The following is a 20,586-nucleotide window of genomic DNA, read 5'->3' as shown; positions in this document are numbered from 1 at the left end:
TTCCTGGAATAAACCCTAGATGCTTATGCTGGTTTTACTGGATAGCATTTTATTTCTAACTTTTGTAGTTACTATCATATACAAAATTGGTCTATAACTTTACTTGGACTACCATTATCAGGTTTGGGTTAAACCTATGCTGGCTTGATCAAACTTATTGTGGAGTTTTCCTTCTTTTGTATGATCTGTAATTTCTTAAATAAAATAAGAATTATCTCATCTTTGAAAGCAGACAAAATCCAGCAGGAAAACCACATCAGAAAGGAAAACCAGTCCTTTTTGTAACCGTAGATCAAAGCTTTCTAATGTTCAATGATCCACTTTCTAACCTTGTCCATCAACTTGATAGTTTATACTTTGCCAGGAGATCGATTTCCTCTAGATTTTCAAGACCTGTATTTAGGGTACATTTTTTTTTTCCAGAAAGAACTGGTACACCAGTGGGCAGGACATTGCTTACAAATTTGGTACCTCTTTAAATCAATTTCTTGGCTGACATTTCTCAGATCTGAAAGTAGCATGATTTTTAACTCCAATCCCAAGTGAGGGCAGGTTTGTGCTGACACATTTTCAGTAAAGCTTCCTCCTTTTCTATTCATCTGGAGTCTAGGTCAAGACTGCAGGTTTCCTCACTATTTGCTTCTGAGGGATGAACACTTTCCTTCTCTCACTGAGGTACAGACCTCATGTGTCCTGATGTTATGTGAGGCGGGGGTTAGAGAGTTTCTCTATTCTGACTCTTCACCTTGGGGTCCAGCTCTCAATGGCAAGTTCTAGGTGACAAGGACATGCAAATACCATCAGAGCAGCCACTGGCTTAGTGTCCACCAGGTGTTCTGCACTCACATGAGCACTTCATTCTTGGCGTTGAGAACATTCCTTAATTTTTTGCACGTTCTACTAAGCAGTTAAAATGTTTTAACATTTTGGGTGTCATTTTTAGTTGTTTCACAGAGAGATGATTTTCAGCCACCTTTGGGGGCCACCTTGTATGTATTTCCTATAATCAATATACTATTTGAATTTTGTGTTTAAACATAATCATATTTTCTATGATTTTTAATAGGAAAACTCAACCTGCTTACATTTAATGTACGAAGATCATCCCTTATGTTTATGGCCTTACATTTATAGTTCATTGTGTGTCATTGATATTCATCTTTTATCCTTTTCTTGTCTTTTCTGGTTTGGTCACATTGTTAATTTCTTTCTCCCCCTTGTTTATTTGGACTCTGCTTTTCTAATCCCCCAGCTTAATTCCCAACTGTAATAAATCCATGTATACTTTTTACTATTGCATCAAAATTAAAATAACTGTAAACTCCTTCCCAATGAGTGAACAGATTTGCTTGTTCACTCATCCCTCACATGCTGGCCAGTCTACAAATGGCCCGGTAGACTTCTGTCACCCCTACGCTCCACTGACATCATAGTCTTCCTAAATTCTGCTTTTTCTGAGATCATCCACAAATTTAATTCTAGTTTCCTGAATTGTAAGTATTCCTTTTTTTTCAGGGTCCCTAATTTGACATCTCAATTATCATCCTCCATTTAGATCCAATACCCACTGCTTTTATTTCCTTTTCATCTTCCCTGTCCGACTCTGTGGAGTGTGATGAATGTATCTTATGCTTAGCATACCTTGGGTTGGTTTCCTCAAATAAACATCAAGGGTTGTATTCTCTCTCAGTCCTTCCTTACCTAAAATGCATTTTTAATACTGATACAAATATTTTGGCTGCATACAGATTCTTGAGTTGTGGTTTTTTTTCTCAGTGACCTATCTATCTATCTATCTATCTATCTATCTATCTATCTATCTATCTATCTATCTATCTATCTACCTACTTACCTACCTATCTATCTATACACACAGGTTCACTGCCTTCTATTTTCCAATACTGAGGTTGAGTCATCTGAAGCACAGTATATTTATCGTGCTTCTGCAGGTAATTTAAGCCTGTTCAGGGGCTTACAAAGGTCTCCTCTTTATGCTGCAACCAAGGAAGGTCACCACGATATGCCTAGGAATTTTTTTCTTTTCATTTAATCTCTCTGAGACTTGGTGAACCTTTCAAGCTACAGATATATGCTTTTCCTCAGTATAGGAAAAATTTCTTCTCTCATTTATTATTACCCTTCTTCTGTCTGTTCCCTTTTTCCTTCAGGGGCTCCTTTTATTCACATCTGAGTGGCTAGTCTCTTGCTTTTCCCTCATCATTTCTACCATTTCTTTATTTTTTTCCCCACTTGATCTCCCATATTACTAATTAGCTCTCATCAACAACCATGCCCTTTTCAGCTCATTTTTTGAAAATTTTAGTCAAAGTTCAGAAGGTTTTTTTTTTTTTTTTTTGCCTAATTAACTATCTTTGAGACATTGAAGGAAAAAAACAACCCCCAAAGCCAAAAAACAAACCTCCTCTCTCTTCCACCAGTCCTACTTGACTAGGAAACTTCTCTACTAGTGTTCACCTCGGATTTCCCAGCTCCACCCTGTTTCTGAGCCCCTTTGCGTGAGAATGTTCTCCTTTGCTTGCCCAGGGCTATGCGATTTTGTTTGTTTGTCTCTAATGCTCTCTTGAGCAGTGGTAAACGAGGGGTAGTAGAAGGCACTGTGGTTCTTGTGGTAAATGACCGGAGAACCACGGCCCCTCTGCTGGGCAGCAGGCGGATTCGGTTGGATCTCCCGGGACCACAAGCAACCAGTGGGCAGATGCAACTCCTCTGCAGAGTCAGGGGCCAGAGGACCCGAACCCCTGCCAGAAGTGTTAACAAGAGGCAATTCCTCTCTAGCTCTGGCTTCTCACGCCAGGCCCTGCAACACCGTGAACAAGTCCAGTCCCTGCTCTCTCCCCAGACGTCTTGGCAGATTTCTGGAGAAAATGAAACTTGGATTCTCTGTCCTGAAGGTCCCCCTGCAGCCTGACCCGGCTGTTGTGTTAGCAGAGGGAGCAGAGACCAGCACCCACACCTCCACCTCTCCCTTCACCTAGGTTTTCAGGCTTGCATTCCAAAGGGAGGAACGTAATCATATCAAAGTGGCCTTTTTTTCAAAAGTAAGGAACTATCAATAAATGTCTGAAATATGTCCCCAAAGATTGTCTAATTATATATAAATACAACTAATCACTTTACTAACTTTGCATTTGCTATCAAAAGACAGATGGAACGATCCATGAAATGATCATAATTCATAATAAAATATGCAGCTGGATCCATTTGCATTCTTATTTGCCTGGTGGGAAAACTACATGCTTTTCAAAGACACTAAAAGGCATGAAAGAAAGATTCAGCCAACTATTTTGTGATTATGTAGACATACTCGTATTTCCTCTGATTTTCCCCACTAGAATTCCTGATTCCACTTCTCCTGGGAGCAAATGCCTTGTTTTTAACACAGTTAGTTAATTGTTACAAGCTAACTCTCTAGTTCTCCGAGAAACAGTATAAATCCCAAAGTGGTAAAGTTTCACAGAAAAATATTATACCTAAAAATATATCTAGCTTATTTGTAATTATGGTTATTCTGGTGAACAGAAGAATTATGCCAAGAGTGGAAGAAGGGATTTAGGAAAATTAAGTTGTCAGTTATTTTAGTATAGGTTAGAGGGCTTAGCATAGGATTTTAATTCTGTGGAAGGCAACAACAGTTCAGAAGAATCAGGGTAGAGGTGGTGAGGAAGTAATTTTAGTAGCCTCCTCTCAATGGGTGGCTCCAGCCTGTGTCAGTGGACTCAGCCTTGACGGTTGCTGGACGGGGTAGAACTAACTACAGTCACGCTGCCGGCCATATAAAAGGGAGAAGGCCAGTGGGCTGTCTGCAGAACCCAGCTACCTGGAAGGGCTCCCCATAAGCATCACCTGACCATGTGTCTAGAGGTTTTCTGCAAATTGTAAGCAGTCAGCGTTGCAGCCTGTGGGATGGTGGGCTTCCTCCCATCCCTCCTGGCCCGGGAGCACTCCACGGCCTTGGCCTCTAACTCTGCTGCCCCCACATCAAGAAGGTCACAGTGGGACCTTTCCTCTGTATCGAATCAGGGAACATCACACCATCTGTGGGCGCTTACAAGCTGAAAGTTGTCTTTTTAAGGGTGAAGGCAAGATTTGTAAGAGTATAATAAACTCTCCATAAACATTTTTGTCGCATGACTAGAAAAAAACCTGAAAACAATAAACGAAAAAACTATAATATTTCTTTCTTCTTACAATTTTCCTAAATCAGTGTTTTGCAATCTTTTTTTTAACCCCCTCCCCCACCAAGGAGTCTTTTTAGGTATTTTGTTTCTAATCACCACACCATAAGGAATTTTTTGGCACAGATACGTTCTAAATGTGTTCATATACTCCACAGCTCCGCATCTACTTTATACGTAGAAAGAGTAAGTTTCTTTTGGCCTCTCCAAGAATAACTGTTATCCCCTTAGAGTTGAGAATTCATGCTGTACACTTAAATTAGGTTTGTTGTCACCATAGAAACTAGTATTTTCAGGAATGCAGGTTATATGAGTTCTTTAAACACTATATTTTTCATATTTATTTTCCAAATTTTCATCTCATAATATGTATGCCATTTAATATATACCAAAACAAATCTAGTCCTCAAGAAAATTATCAACCAAGGAATGCAGATTTAATTAAAATGAAATGAAATGAAATTAATTTAATTGAATAAATAAAAATGAAAGGAGTTACTATTCTAAGAAACATTATTATATTTGCTTTGAGGATGAAAGCATGTAGCTTGTGAAAAGACTGTTTTTTTTTAAGAATGAAAAGTGCAAGAAATTCATTTAAAATACTTATTTTCCAAAAGAACTTGTAATTGGATTTATAAGGCTAGCAGGTAAGACAACGAGATGATTGCCAAGTTTCTGAAGCTCAGGAGAAAAGTAACTGAATGGACAATGACATGCTTAATATAAATGGAGCAATGGAAATTGTTCTGCCCTTTTAATTCAATGAATAATGTATGAACATTTATAGGTGACAAATTATAAATGAGCTGATTGTGCCACACAGGTCTGAGAAGATAAAATGGAAAAAAGAGATACTGCCCATATGTGCAAAGATACTTGAAATATGTTATCCAAGATTTGTGTTACAGACTCTATTTCATAATTTCACAGAAACATAGTGGATATTCATGAGAAAATGAATGCATATTTAACACAGAAGAAGATTACAGGACAAAAATCACAAGAAACCCAATTCAGGTAACCCTATTCTAAATGAGATTCAGATTAAATAACATCCAAGTAAATGATTACCTGCATTGTTCCAGAGGTGTCTGTAAATCACCTGCTCTTAGTTTATCAGGTACCATCAGTATTCTAGACGGTTATAGAGCAAACTTAGACGGATCACTGAATTGCTGAAAAATGTCATTATTCTATTATTTTTCACCTAACAAGATACTGCCCAAATCCTTTATAAACACATGAAAAAGTTACAGTCAGAAGAAACTTATTTAATTAAAGTTTCCCAGAAAATGGAACTAAATTTGATGAAAATATGAAAGACTGCTGGTATAGCAAGATGAGTTACTTTCAGAATTCAGTCATTTCTTGTGATTAATGAGCTGAAAAATGGGTGTCAGGTTTTGTTGGAACTAAAATGAATGGCTCTTTCACTTAATTTCATTTTAACAAATATCATAAAGCCAAGTATCTTCAGAGGAACAGAGAAATCAGTTTTCTAGAAAAGATGACTTCCTGTAAGATGGCAAAATGAGTCCATGCTTTTATGAAAGCCTTTCTGCTTCAAACACGTAACAATCACAGAAAAAACAGGAAATCAAAGAGACACCCCAGAGTTCTAAACAAGGTAAACGTCTCTCTTGATCCGAAGTGCAACAGAGACATGCTGTTCAAACTGCTCACTTCATTGTTCTCTCTCCTGCCAATTTGTGAGTTTCTTAAAAGAGGAATTTTCTTAAAACTGTTCATTTTCTGTGTATAATGCCGTGCTGATAAGTTTCTGCTAAGTGTACAGTCTAGTGGATATACAGATACGCTTATACATTTTTACACAATAGGAAAGTATTCATTATATTATTCATTAAGAAAATGAAACTATGTATTTTGAAATATAATTATGTTCATTAAGACAATGTGATTTTACGTATAATATAAATAACAATGGATTATCTTAGATCAAAATGAAAACTTCTACAAAAGAAAGTAAATCTTTACCTCCTTGTGTTTATGCATAGCATAGGAAACAAAGAAAAGTTTTTCCTGTTTCTTAACTAATTCTAAATTTAGGTTAATTAATCCAAAGTAACAGAACATGTCCCCAGCATCACAACAGAAGCTAAGCAGCTTAATTTATGCTTAAAGGATGTTTTTTAGACTGTAAGCTGACTCCTAATGGGTAAACTGGTTTCTTTTGAATTTTCAAAGTAATTTACTCCAGAATATGTGGGAACTCAAGAAATTACTTCTCTGAAAGCTCATGGCCTCCTGTGATCTATTTTAAAGACAAATTTTCCAAAATATTACATAATTCTATTACCTTAAATACTGTATCATTATTGTCCATAAACTTGAATTGCTGTTATTACAGCCATTTTGAGGATTAAATGAGATAATGAATTCTTTTAAAGCACTTGGCAACATAATGGAACCTCCAAAAAAAAATGGTAACTATTATGTTGTTAGTTTAACTATATTTGAATTTAACATATGGGGATGTTAGTTGACACACTCTATGTTTCTACAGCTTAAACCAACATAAAGTTCCTTGCTTATTTTCATAAATAAAGCTTCACTGGAACAACCATTCTGAGACCATTTTCTCCTTTGCACAAAAGCAGCAGAGTTGAGTGATTGAAGCAGGGGGCATGTGGCCTGAAGAGCCTGCAATGTTTACTCTCCGGCTCTTCCAGGACAAGTCTGTTGACTTCTGCCTTAAACTCAGACCACCTTTACCAACTTTTTAAAAAGAGAATATTTTATAAAACATTAAGTGTTATTAAAATGACTTATCCACTCTCATTTGAAACAAACTACTTCGGCTCATGTACAAGTTTCTGCCACAAAGAGAAGAGACAATCTGATGTGAATAAAGTGCAAACACGCTTTGGGAAACTCAGATGCCCCCAAATCAATCATTAGATGTGGAGCAAATTCTGAATGTTTCAGTAGCTCATGAATAAAAAAGTCATGTCTATATAAATATTTTTAAGTGAACTAAATCACCACCATGTAGTTTATTATTTTTAATTTTTAAGGATTCTTTTTTTAATATTTATTTTATTATTTTTTTTTGGTGGGGGAGGGAGGTAATCAGGTTTGTTTGTTTGTTTGTTTGTTTGTTTATAGCGGAGGTACTGAGGATTGAACCCAGGACCTCGTGCATGCTAAGCATGCGCTCTACCACTTGAGCTATGCCCTCCCCATCTATACTATGCAGTTTATTAAAATCAAATTTTCTTTCAGTGGTTTGGGAAGGGGGCAATAATTAATTGCAACATAATACATAGTGGATTTTACTATAGAATCCTCTCTTTCTGATTTTTTAATTAAAAAAAGAAAAATGACAAGGATTTTTCAACTACCCCTGGACACTTACATAGTATCAGTGAATTCTGTAATATTAAAATATTTGAAGTTTTGTTGGAAATTCTTACAGCATGATCATAAATCAGCTAACACATATAAACACATTAGGAAAGAGATCAACTTGTACATGAAGAAATTAGGTAAAATTTACTGGAGGATTTCGTTCTATTCTTCTATTCCCAGTGAGTGGCCTGTGTATTTGTTCTATAGGACTGATTCAGCATGACTGAGTACCCACCCTGGGCTGGGCTACTAAAGAAATGTTAGTGGAATCTCTAATATCCAGGGAGCAGATACAGACTGCTTCTCCCAGAGGGAATGGCATAATCTCAACCACGAGTAGCCATTTCTGCTTTTATTCCAGGCACTTTGGTCATCAGCCTTTTAACCTCTGCTTCTAATACTATTGTACAATTCTTTCACCTCATCTTCCTACCCCATTCCACCTGGATCCTTGAACTAACTTTGGTTTCTTTTTCCGTGTTAAACAATTTCTCCTTCACTCTCAAATCTTCGCTCACAGAGTCTGCTTCCTACGTCATTGCCTCCACTGGTTTTGTCCCAAATGCACCACTTCCCCCACCACCCTTTCCAGATGCTCCAGTGCCCATATGGCCATGGAGGATAACGTGTGGATGAGGAAGAGCGCCCCATCGGTTACTCCCCAGTGCCCCCTGGAGACAAACTCCCTCAGGTGAAAACATCCTCGTACACGTGCCCCCTGTGGCTGCCCTCCACTCACCTCTCCGTCAGTCACTTCCACAGCCCCGGCCTCCACTCCTTTCCAAAGAACTGGCCTCATGCTCCATGACCTGGGTCATTGTGAAAATCCAGCCAACACCTTACCTTCGCAGTTCCCCACCATTTTTACCTTGACTTTGTCATTCACTTTGAGCCACCCACATCCATATAACACTCTAGATTTTGTATTTAATTCCCTTGAATTATTCTGAAATCCTAAATCCTGGATCCCATTCTCTGCTCATGACCTTACCTCCCAGCTCTCATATCCCATCCCTTTAATTGTACCTGTTCTTTGACCATTTGAGACCTCTGATCCTTCATTTTTGCTCTTTCATTCTCTTTTTTCCCCCTCTTTTCCTATCCAACCTAGACCACAGGGTCATCATTTCAACTCCTTTGCCAACCACCCATATTCCCGGATCCCTTGTCTCTCAGCTCCACCAGCCTGAAAAAACTCTAAAGCTGGACCAATCTAAATGTTGCATTTCCCCTCTTCATGCTAGGCCTAAAAAAGTCACAGAGCTGTCTCAATTGGCATCACTATAAATTTGTAGTCTCAATCCTCAGTGTTGCATTTGATGTATCTGTAATTAGCTTTTTTGAATTCTGCCCCACACCCGTTTCCTCCCTCCTTTCTCCACAAGCTTCCCACTTTACTGCCTCATCCTCAGGCTGGATGGCGACCTTGCCTCCTAGCTGGATGGAAACAGACAGAAACCACTTGATGGGGAGTCCGTGAAGTCCCACCCCTGCATTAGAAATTCACCTGCAAGTGTGTTTCCTTCTGCTTTTAATGAAAATCCAAGCTTTCTTGTGCTGGATTTGCAGCAAATTGTACCCATTTTCAAGTTTTGGGCTGGACATCATTTCTTCATGAGCCCTGTTATTGGTTCTCCACAGCACAAAAAAACTTGTTATTGTTTACTGTATATTTCTTGCTAAACTGCAAACTCCACACACAACACAGTAGACTCTACCCCAGAGAAAGTTCTGTACTAATGATAGTTTCCTCCAGGAAACAAACTTCTACAAAAAGAAGAACTCATAAATGACTCCTTGAAAGTTTCTTGATACCCGCTTAGATGTTTATATTCAATAGCTGTATACCATCAATTCTTTTTCTGAAAAGTATATGTGTGGGTGGATTGAATTTTTATTAACCTAATCCATTTTCAAATGCACTGAGAGAATTCTGGGTAATAAGAGAACCCAACTATAAGGCAAATTTATTTTCTATGTGAAAAGCGCTTTTGTAATAAAATAATCAAATTGCAATTTTTCTGCTTTTTAAGTTTTCTTTTTCACATATTGGATTTCTTGAAGTGTAGCACAGCTGGATATGCATACCTCACTTAGATGATGAAAGGGTTTCTAAACAGGTGTATGTCAATCAGTTTTTTCATAAATACATAACCACTGAATTCTAAGATATATTTTAGAAATAATTTTTCACACTGAAAAAACAGTCGTCTCTAGAAATCCTTAAAAAATATTTTGAGAATCAAACATTAACAATGTTACCCCATCAATAAGAAGTACTATTAAAACATTCTAGGATGGTACAGAGGGTGCTGGGAAGTGCTTATGTAATCACTAAAGCCACCTGTCCCTGCCTTGACATCTTTAGCACGGGTTGTGACACATCAGATTTTGGAACCGATTTCCATTTCCTTCCCGGCCCCTCCTTGGTCCTGCCGCGCTGACGTGCTCATTTACAGCGTTCTGAATCTGTGCTCGCTTACACTTGGTAGGAAACAGACTAACACAACATGACAAAGGAGAAGAATGGAGGGATGGACAGGAAAACAGCCAGATGGCCACACACACCCCGGACAACGGTTGCCACAGCAACTGTGGGCCGATCACTCAGGCCCCGCGGGACAGGAAACAAATCGGGCATCACCGAGACCAAGGGAAATACTTCAGAAGCAGACAGTGAATCACCTTCGGTCAAAGTCAAGTAAGTAATGAAATGAAATGAATGTTCTGACTTATCGAAGGCACTCTCCCCGGCCGAGGGTCACCTCTCCCCTGCAAAGTGACCGGGCCGCGAGCTGCTCACCTCCGCCAGGTAGAACTCGTCGTATTGCCGTTTGAAGCTCTCTCCCTTGTGATAGTTGCTCGCGGCTACGATCACATCCACGGTCACCATGCTCAGAATGAACATGTGGAAAACGGATGACCGCATCATTTGCTGTGGAGGCAAAACAGATGAACTCTTAACCAAGAAACAAACCTACGACTAAACATCATTAGCTGCTCAGACCTCCATCTGCCACGTCCTGGGGACCTGCTGCTGCGCGGAGCAGGACTTCTAAGACAGCCTGAGGAGTATCACTGCAGAACAGTCCGAGCAAAGGGGTCTTTTTCTTCAGGCAGCTAAAAAATAACTGGGGAGACGGTTTCAGAGACTTCTGGCTAAAAGCGGAAAATACATTTCACTTCACTGTGTAAAGTTTATATCTTAATTTTCCCTGGTTAGTTAAGAAACTTTGATCCTTAATGCTGACTGAATGGAGAAATTCTTTCTGGAAAGCTGAAACCACAGAACAAGTATTGCTTTATTCTATTAAGAGAAAAAGTTAACTGCAGATGAAAGCACTTTAGAGATCATCGTAAACTGGAAAAGTGGGCAAAACCTAAGATCTACTTATTTGTTGGCTTTGTTACTTATGTAAATTATTTATTTAAATGACTTTTATGTTTTAAACCACTTTATTGAGGTATGGTTGACATAAAAAAGTGGTATATACTGAATGTATACAACTTAGTGAGTTTGGGGATAAATATATACCCAGGAAAGCGCCACCATCATCAAGACCATAAACATATCCGCCACCTCCCAAAGATTCTTCTTGACTCCTCTATAATTATTATTATTATTATTTGTGGTAAGAACACAACATAAGATCTATCCTCTTACCAAATTTTAAATACACAACAGCGTGTTGCTAGCTATAGGCGCTGGCTGTATGGCAGACAGACAGAAGTTATCTTCTATAACTGAAATTTTGTACCCTTTGCATAAATAATTTATTGAAAATTATACTACAAATAATAATAATTGATGTCTACGTTTATAATTATTATATGCCTGGAGCTGTCATAGGTGATTTACATGAATTAAGTTATTTAATGTCATAATAGCTCTAGGAAGTTACTGTAATTTTATTGAGAAGGAAACTGAAGCTCAGAGAAGTTAAATAACTTTCTCACTGTCCCACAAGTATTGAAGGTGAAACACAATTTGGATCCAAATCTGTTCCAAGTCTACTGCCTACATTGAGGTGAAATAATTAAGGCATTCAAGTAATTACTATGATTATAATAGCTACCATGTAATGCATACTCTAAGTATGTTATTTATTTCATCTCTGTCCATCTCCACCACAGCCCTACACAATGAGACAGGATTACTCACTTCTGCCAGTGAGTTCAGAGAGATTCAGTCATTTGTCCAAGACCACACAGCAAGTACACAGCAGAGCCAGGCTCTGTACCCATATCTGTTTAAAGCCCATTCTGGGAGCTACTGCCCACAGTGCGGTAGGAAATATATAAAAAGAGAACAGAGGCTGAAGGCCCTGGGCAGCAGCAGGAGGAGAGAAAAGTGGACCAATGGACAGAAACTGACTGCCTGAGGACAAACCACTGGGTCACACCCCTGGGCACCAACCGCCCAGAGAGTAGTGCCACTGTGCATGGGCCTCACCTGTTCTCAGTAAATAGGAAGAGAAGAAAGATGCCTTGAAGCCCTGCTGCTGACTCTATGCGTACACATATGTGAGTTCATGTGGCTTCATGACCCTGCAGACGGCAACAGCCAAACTGTGTGGAGCTGAAACTTACCACTTACAAGCTCTGTGGCCCTGAGCAAGGTACTTAAACCTCTCCGTGCCTCAGTCTTCCCATCAGTAAAATCCTGGCTACTCCAAAAGTTATCATAAATGAGCACTTACAACAACATTTGCATCATAAGTGTTCTATAGAGATTTGCTGTAAAAAAATGCAGTTCTGTGAATGAGGTATTTTCCTGTTCAGAAATGAGAAATAAATTGCCCAAGGTCAAAGAATTAATTATGTTGTATATTTGACTCAGTTCAGAACCAAGTGAGATAAATAAAAGTGATAAAGTCTAACAATTTGAGAGATGTCAGACCCATTGGAAAAGCAGATATTTAGTAAGGTTTTGTGTCACCATGGTGACTGATGCTTTCTTACATCCATTTCTTTGCCCTTGACTTTATTTTATGGGTAATACAAAATCAAGTTCCAGAACTGTCAATCAACATAATTAAATGCACATCAAATTTACTTGCAGAAACTACTGACCTTCATAATGCAGATAAGCAAATCAGCTGGCAAGTTTCTATTCTCATTAGAATTTTTATTGTTATTTAGTCTTTCTTGCATTGTGAGAGTTAAATTCCATAACTATTATTCCTTCTCTATACTCCTTTCAACATAATGTTCTATTAAAAACATTTCAACTGATTCCACTTCATCTGCATGACAGAAAAGCCACAACTTTCTCTTTCTATTTCCCTTAGCTGTGAATTTATGTCTTAAGTAAACTGTTATTACTGAAGGGTCCAAACAAAGCTTTTAGCCATGGCTGTCAAAAAACTTTAAAATTGGTTTTGTAACTGTCACAGCTTCACTTTGGTGCTGTCATTATAATTAGGCTGTTTTTTTGTCTGAATGTCTATGTATCCTTGTTGGTACAGAGTCATTAAAATAATCACTTACAATGGATTTTGATACGCTATAATCACCATTGCTCAGCTGACTTTCTCCGAAGTAAGAACTTTCAAATATTAAAGGAGAATTAAGGTGATCAGTATGTGCAGCAGTCAAGTTTAAATATTAAAATCAGTAACTCCAGCTTTAAAGGTAGAGCTAGCGACATGAACCACTTCAACTCAATTAAAATCAAGCTGCATTCGAAATTGGCTACGGACTTCCTTAACATAGACTGGCTCGCAACATTACACTTAGCCTCGTGTTACGTCTATGGGACAGTCCAAATTGATACCCTTCAATTTTTCGTTTTGTTATAAAAATTGATGTACAAGAAAATGTTAAAGTTGTCAGGGCTACGAAATATTATATAACTTGAGATTTTCACAATTGTATTATTTACTATAGATGTAGGATATATAGAGACATATAAACACACACATACATATGTGTGCATATGTGTATATATATGCTTATATACATATGTTTATATAGTTATATATTTATAGATATATTTAGTATAAGACTCTTCAGATCCATCAGATACATTCAATTTTTTAAAGTTCCCCTCAATTGCAATGTCATTTTGGTTTATATTTTTTAAAAATCAGACAAGTTTCATATATATTTTGAGTTTGGCTTTAATCCAAGAACTACTGATTTCTGAATGTGACAGTTGGAATTCCCAAAATATAAAGAAGAGACTATAACAGAACCATCCCCAAGGCAGCAATGTCAAGAACACTCAGAAGCCTTGGAACTCCAAGTGTGGCCCCTGGACCCGCAGCTTCCTGGGAGTGTTTTAGAAATGCACACTCTTGGGCCCCATTCCAGACCTACTGAATCAGAACCTGAGTCTTTAACACGGACTAATGTCCATATTAAAGTTCAAGACGCTCTATTATAGAGGATACTCCTTCAGTAGCAGGTTAAAATACTTTTTTTTTTTAATTCACAATTTCATGATTCTAGAAGTCCGTGATCACTGGAAAAGTATGGCAATGTATTAAGATACATCATCACAAAAATGGATGCCTACCTCCCCCTGTCACACCCTTCGACTTCAAGATCAAAAATCAACTAAACCAGTTTGGCTTCATGAAGACAAAATGTATGCATTGGTTTTTCATCCATTTGGAGAATATTATGAAGATATCATCACAGGATATTGTGAAGACATCATCACAGAAGCTTTCATGAAGTCTAAGAATGCAGGAAGCCTCTAGAATGTGGAAAAGGCAAAGAAACAGCTTCTTCCCTAAAATTTTCAGAAGTAATATAGTCTTGCTACTACCTTGATCTTGTGCGTGTACGTATCTGTATATATGTATATGCCATCTTTGATTGAAGGAGGTGGAAAACAGCTGGCCCCACTGGTGATGTGCTGGAGCCATAACTGTGTGCATCTCTCCCCAGTTTCATGTTCAGTAATGTCACATTGCTAACTCGAAATGGGTCACATGGGAGCACTAACACCATGGAATTTAGCCTCTGTCATTGATGGTCACCTGGGCTCTCCCTTCTTCAGGAGCTTCTGTTCTGACTTACAGTCAAGTACAAGTGAAATGCAGGCACTAACATTTTCTGTTTGTCTCACTAGATTCCCACCGGCCGTAAAGTAACTGAACAGATTTTGACACAAGGTGCTTCCTTAGTTCAGAATTACTGGGAGTTTTTCTTCTTTCTTTGTGTTCATAGACCAGTGAGAAGTTGAGGGGATCTACAACAGGGCTGCTGGACAGTGGATACCTGAACCACGATGGTTTTAAGACCTTTGAAGACACTTTAACTGACATTCCCATAGGTAACATGTCTACGTATAGAATCACCTGAAATTTACTTTTATATGTTTCTTTTTATTTTCCGTATTAAATGGTGGGCAGGTGAACAGAAAACCTTTGTTTAAATTCAAGAGGGAAATTATAAATTCAAACTGAAATTAATTAGCTGTCCTTTTCAAATAAACTGCCTAGCTAATGTAATGAGGGCTTAGGACGTTACATGTGATGAAATAAAATATAATAAAAAATAATATTTTTTTAAGCTAGAGAGTATTTGAAGTGGGAGACTCATCCTGAGAAACTTAAAAGTATTTAGGAAATTTAAAGGATTGAAAAAATATACCAGAAATATGTCAAATACAAAATGACTAAAGTTTTTTTCACAATGTCCAAACCTGTCATCAGAGTTAGGGCATGGAAGGAGTCAGGCTGCTCCTCCAGACTCTCTGACTGCAGTCATTGTGTTGGACACTGAGAAAATACACAGCGATTTCAAACCCTGGCTGAAAGCTTTCAAGAGGGTTGCACGTTTAACCCCAGAAATCAAGACTTGCAAGAAGAACAATGTCTCCTTCATTTTCTCCAAAGGTGACAAGGCAACAAATATTTGATGGGAATGTGTCTCCAAAGACTATATGCCCAACATTCATATATGACTTTTTGAACTGGAAGATGAAAATATACAATGATATAGGAATGAGATAATCTGAAATACAAATAATTTTCAGATGATCTGAATACTTCTTTCTTCCAATGAAGCTCAAAAATCAAAGACGAAAAACCATTTGATCAATAGCAAGGTAAGTTAATAAATAAATTAAAACAGCATTAATAATTTTATCTTAATTTTTGTTATAGTGTATCTAGTCTGCAGGTATCTATTCCAAATATAATTATTGTTTGAAACACATATAGAATTATTGAATATATATGGGATATAATATATATTTAGATGTATATGGAATATTTAGACCTGAAGTTGTACACAATAGACTCCTCTGTTTAGTTGATTTGGCCATAACTGGTTTCAAGACCACAATACATATTTTTCAATTAATTTTTTAGCTACTTTTTTTATATCTTGTCCTGCTTTGCCTTTAGCTGTTTTATTCCCCCTGGTCTTAATTCTCATTCTAGATTATTATAAAATACTATTTTTCTTCCTTTGTTCCCTAAACTTTTTCTCCAAACCAGTTGTTTTATGTGCTGCTATTGGAAAATGAAGAGGAGCGTGCATATGCATGCACGTATCCTGGGGAGGGATCACTGGCATCTGCAGAAGGGGAGAGCATGAATTTGTGTCTGCTGGGGGTGAGGTTGTGCAGTTCTGTACATGAGAGCATACACACATATGCACCTTCACATATAACACCCCAAATATTTGCTAAGCATTGATCACATGAAAGCTATGGTGGAAGCACTTGGAAGAAGAGAGAAAGTGATCAAATATGATCAAGGAGTCAGAGATCTCTGCCTGAGGAAGCACTGACCTGGTGCTGAGGGTAGGGACATGAGGATGGGGTGCAGAGGATGATTCAAAGAAATTCAAGAGACTGAATTAATGACAGAATTGAAGACAGATCAGATTTGGGAAGGACCAAGGGGGGCTGCATTATACGTCGGTGTACAGGTTTCTGGAGATGCAGAGAAAGCCTGGTTTCTATGTGGGAATAGGTGGGGGAGGGGTGTGTTTGGTTTTTAACACGACAAGGGTGTTGTGTGCATGAGAATATCTGGGAACGTGTCCACTGGACATTCAGCAATACACTTCTAAGATTCAGAAAGCAGGACGAGAAGGAAAGGCTGTGAGGTCACTGGACCATGGGTGTGCATGAGAGCTGACTTTCTGGAACTGAATAGAATACTCAGAGCAAACGGTGTTAGGCGAGAACCGCATGCTAACAGTAACGACAGTCGTCTGTACGGACTGAGTGACCCGCCGCCTCCCACACGCTGCACCAGGTATTTTATGTGCCTCATTTCTAAGTCTTACCAACCGCTAAGCCATGTTATTATCCCCACTTATCAGATCAGGAAACTGAGTCTCTGGGAGACTCAGCAAATTGTCCGAGGTTCTCCCGGACCATAGTGTCTTAGCTGGACCACACCGCCTTCTCACTGGGGTCTGTAAGTGTAGAAGAGGTCTGCTTGTAGATGGAACCTAAATTCTCACAGGCTCAGTCAATTCTTGAACTTATCTGCCAGTTTGTGGGAAGGTTCATTAAGAAGACAGGCATTTAAGAAGTGCCTACGATGTCACTTCATCACTCGAGATTCACATATCAGAGTCCATCCCTTCGATCTTCACTTTCAATGGCAATTTTCTCAAAAAATATTAAAACACTATAGTACTCATTTTGCCACAATTGGACCTACTTGTGGACCTTACATTATCTCTGTCCTTTGCAGAAGGAGGCACCTGGTGGGATGTTACCAGAAAGGAATCGAGCCCGAGCATGCCCGGCCTCTTGCATACTTTCATTTTCTGGTCAGTGACTTTCTTCAAGATAATGCATCACAGGGTGTGTGTTGGAAGATGGCTCAAAACTGCAGCCACATCTGTCAAACTGTCAAGGGATGCAAACTCCTACCCGAGAGGCAGGAGAAACACGGCTTGTCGCAGCAGCAGCCCAGGAACGAGGTTCCAATTTAACAGAGTCCTATTTATCATGCATTCGGGTGACCTCTTCATGCAGCTGGAGCCTATGCTAAAATTGAGTTTAAACAGCTAAGTAACAGGTTGATGCTAAAAGAGTCAATTACAACTTTTCACTTTTCTGAGACCCGCCCTTAAAGAAAATTTCTAAATGGTTTTGGTACTTCCACATAAAAGAATTACACTATTGCCTGAAGAAGGTAGGGGTGTAAAATGTGCATATAAGTTAAACATTAATATTTTGGATATATCTTTCTAATATTTTAATGCCTTCTTAGGTAGAAGTGATGTGCTCTTTAGAATCTCACAGAATTTCTGAAAATCATTCGGAAAAATCAACAGGTAAATGGACAACAGACATGAATAAGCAATCTATGGAAAATGTAAGTGGTCTATGCATGTATGAAAAAATGCTCAAAGTTCATAGGCTGGAATCAGGGAGGTTCGGATGTAACATTACGACATATCATTTCACACCATCGGGTGTAAAAGGCTGATGACATCAAGCGTGGACAAGGATGTGAACCAATGAGAACTCATACAAGTTGCTGGTAGGAGTAAGACGTGACACTCCCATCTGGAGAGTCATAAGGCAATATCTCAAAAAGCCTATGGTTTTTCATATCCTTTCACTCACAAATTGCTCTCCTAACTATTTATGCTCAGATAATTTTTAAGTCATGGGCAAGAAAATCTTAGAATGTCTGCAATAGCAAAACAGTAAAGAAACAAGGTCAGTGGCCATCAACAGGGGAAAGAATGAGGGAATAAATGGACAGACTGTGGCATAGTTTTGTAGTAGCATAATACACACTGATGAAAATGAAAAGGGTGAAAATACACGGTAGGCTGCGTGTGATGAAACTCCCACGTGGCCACTAGCTGTGTGACCATCTTCAAGTTCTTTAGGCTCTCTGTGCCTCAAGCTTCTCATTTGTTAAGCAGAGATCATAATAGCACCTGCCTTCATGGGGTGATAAGCATTAGGTAGTTTAATACTTCTGGGATATTCTGACTTATAATGAGAAATACATATTTGGTCATTGATCTGGTCCCTGGCACCGGGCTCTGAAACCCTTGATATTTCCCATGATGAGAGGGATAAAGGGGTCTTTTCCTAAGTTAATGAGGTGGGGCATTTTGGAAAGCCCCTAAAGATAGGATCTGGTCACCAAAGAACCAACAAAGGATTAGAAGGTTGGGACTGGAAGTCCAGGGAGAGGAGAGGAACTGGAGACTGAATCAATTCCTGCTGGTGAATGATTTAATCAACTATGCCCATGCAATGAAGCCTCCATTAAAACCCCAAAAGGCTGAGGTTCAGAGAGTTTCCGGGTTGGTGAACCCATGGAGGTGTTGGCAGAATGGCGATCAGAGAGCATGGAAGCTCTGTGCCCTTTCCCCGTATCTTGTCCTGTGCAGGCTGTTCTATCTGGCTGTCTCTGATGACAGCGTTCTATAATAAACTGGTACTCTAGTAGGTACAATGTTCCTCTGAGTTCTGTGAGCTGTTCTAGCAAATCATTCAACTCCGAGCAGAGGTCATTGGAACCTCCAACTAGAGCTGGTTGGTCAGAAGCCCAGGTGACATCCGAAATGGGAGGTGGGGGAGCAGTCTTGTAGGACTGAGCCCTTAACCTGTGGGTTGAACTGTAGGATACCCAATGGTGTCAGAGACTTGTGGGGTGGTGTGGGAGAGCGCTCCCCTCCCCCACCCCACAGGAACTGGTGATCAGAACCCCTAACTTCTAAGACTGTGCCTGACACAGGGTGAGTGGTCACGAAATGTAGCTATTATTATTTCCAAGAGAGGAGACACAGGTACTCTTCCTGCATTTCTCTATTAGCTTATAATCTATTTTTAAAGCAAGGAAATGACTGAACATTATATTGTCTAATGGCTCCAATTTACAAACCACTTACAAGTAGCTCATGATGTTTCTCCAAAGAAAGTTTTACAGGTGATCTGAACTTCAGGTCAGACCATAATAGCTTATTTAGCCCTTAATAGACTTCCCTAGTCCTGTAAGACTGGACGGTTTAGTAGGGAGAGTTACCCCTGAGTTGTAACTCCTGAGGTCAAGTCCCATGGCTCCCTACGGTCAGAGTTAGGTCCCCTGTCCACTAGGTCCAGGGAGTGGGTGGCTCCTGGAGACAGAGATGGGGGCACTGTTTTCAGAGGAATTAAGACGTAAACTGACTTTGAGTTTGTGCTGTAGGAAAACCCTGCTGCCTGCATTCAACTCCCATGACCTTGACCTCCTGCCTCTGGCCAGTCTCCCGTTTTGGGTGGCCTACTACGAAACCTCTCCCAGCTCCACACTCACCTTGGGATGCTTCCTGGTGAGTCTTTTTAGAACCCTTAAATGGGAGGTCACCAAACTCAGTCGCAATCCGCCACATGTGGGCGATATGCAAGACAAAGAATGAAGTTAGTCTTCTCGGGGAGGAAACAGAGGCAAGTGCACAGACAGAAGCAAAGATGAGCAGTCAAGAGAGAAGGGCAAGGGAAGTGTGGGCGCCCTGGAGGCCCGACGACACTCGCAGTAAGTGCTCCCTGTGAGCGCATGGTCTGAACCAAGTAATTCTGGACAAGGACATGAACAATTCTCACAAGCCAAGCAAAGATCTGTTATTCCCAACTTACAGAAACATGCCCAAGGTCAAACTAACAAGTAGCAGAGCTGAACTATGTCCGTCTCCAGAGCCAGTTCTCTAAGAGGCTACCATAGGGTGACTTACTGTCCCTCGAGAGATGCTGTACTGGGTATTACTTCATAGAACAAAGTAGAGACACCTGCAGCCGGGGAGGCAGGCGTGAGAGGTGGGGGGTCATGTCAGCCATTGTGTGCTGGGTCAGTCGTAGCACAAAAGGGAAAGGAAACCAGGTGTGGCGTTTGGCTTATTCAGGTTTCCCCATCACTTGCAGCCGTCTTGTTCCCGTAGCCAGGACTGAAGGCGGGAAGGGGTGAGACCCCAGACAATGAGCGTCTCAGCAGTGCACAGGGAAGTGGGGAGACACAGCCCAGGCAGGACAGGGGGTGGGGGCGTGTTTCAAGGGCAACAGGACATTCGTCTCTTTGTCCTTAACTTAGGAATG

The 20,586-nt window shown here is 39.6% G+C and overlaps 1 protein-coding gene across 3 annotated transcripts in view; it reads right to left on the bottom strand.

Annotated features, from left to right (window-relative positions):
* NALCN (sodium leak channel, non-selective) overlaps positions 1–20,586 on the bottom strand; it is a 265,894-nt gene that overhangs the window by 141,615 nt on the left and 103,693 nt on the right. For all 3 annotated transcript variants that reach the window (XR_004325878.1, XM_032496708.1, XM_032496709.1), the window contains exon 11: positions 10,372–10,503. Coding sequence is in view for 2 of the 3 variants with exons in the window: in XM_032496708.1 (XP_032352599.1) it covers positions 10,372–10,503 (132 nt within the window). In the remaining variant the exon portion in view is untranslated. The remainder of the gene's footprint in view (positions 1–10,371; positions 10,504–20,586) is intronic.

The sequence above is a fragment of the Camelus ferus genome, chromosome 14 (assembly GCF_009834535.1).
Source record: "Camelus ferus isolate YT-003-E chromosome 14, BCGSAC_Cfer_1.0, whole genome shotgun sequence".
Lineage (NCBI taxonomy): Eukaryota > Metazoa > Chordata > Mammalia > Artiodactyla > Camelidae > Camelus > Camelus ferus.
This window is presented reverse-complemented; position numbering and strand designations above follow the sequence as displayed.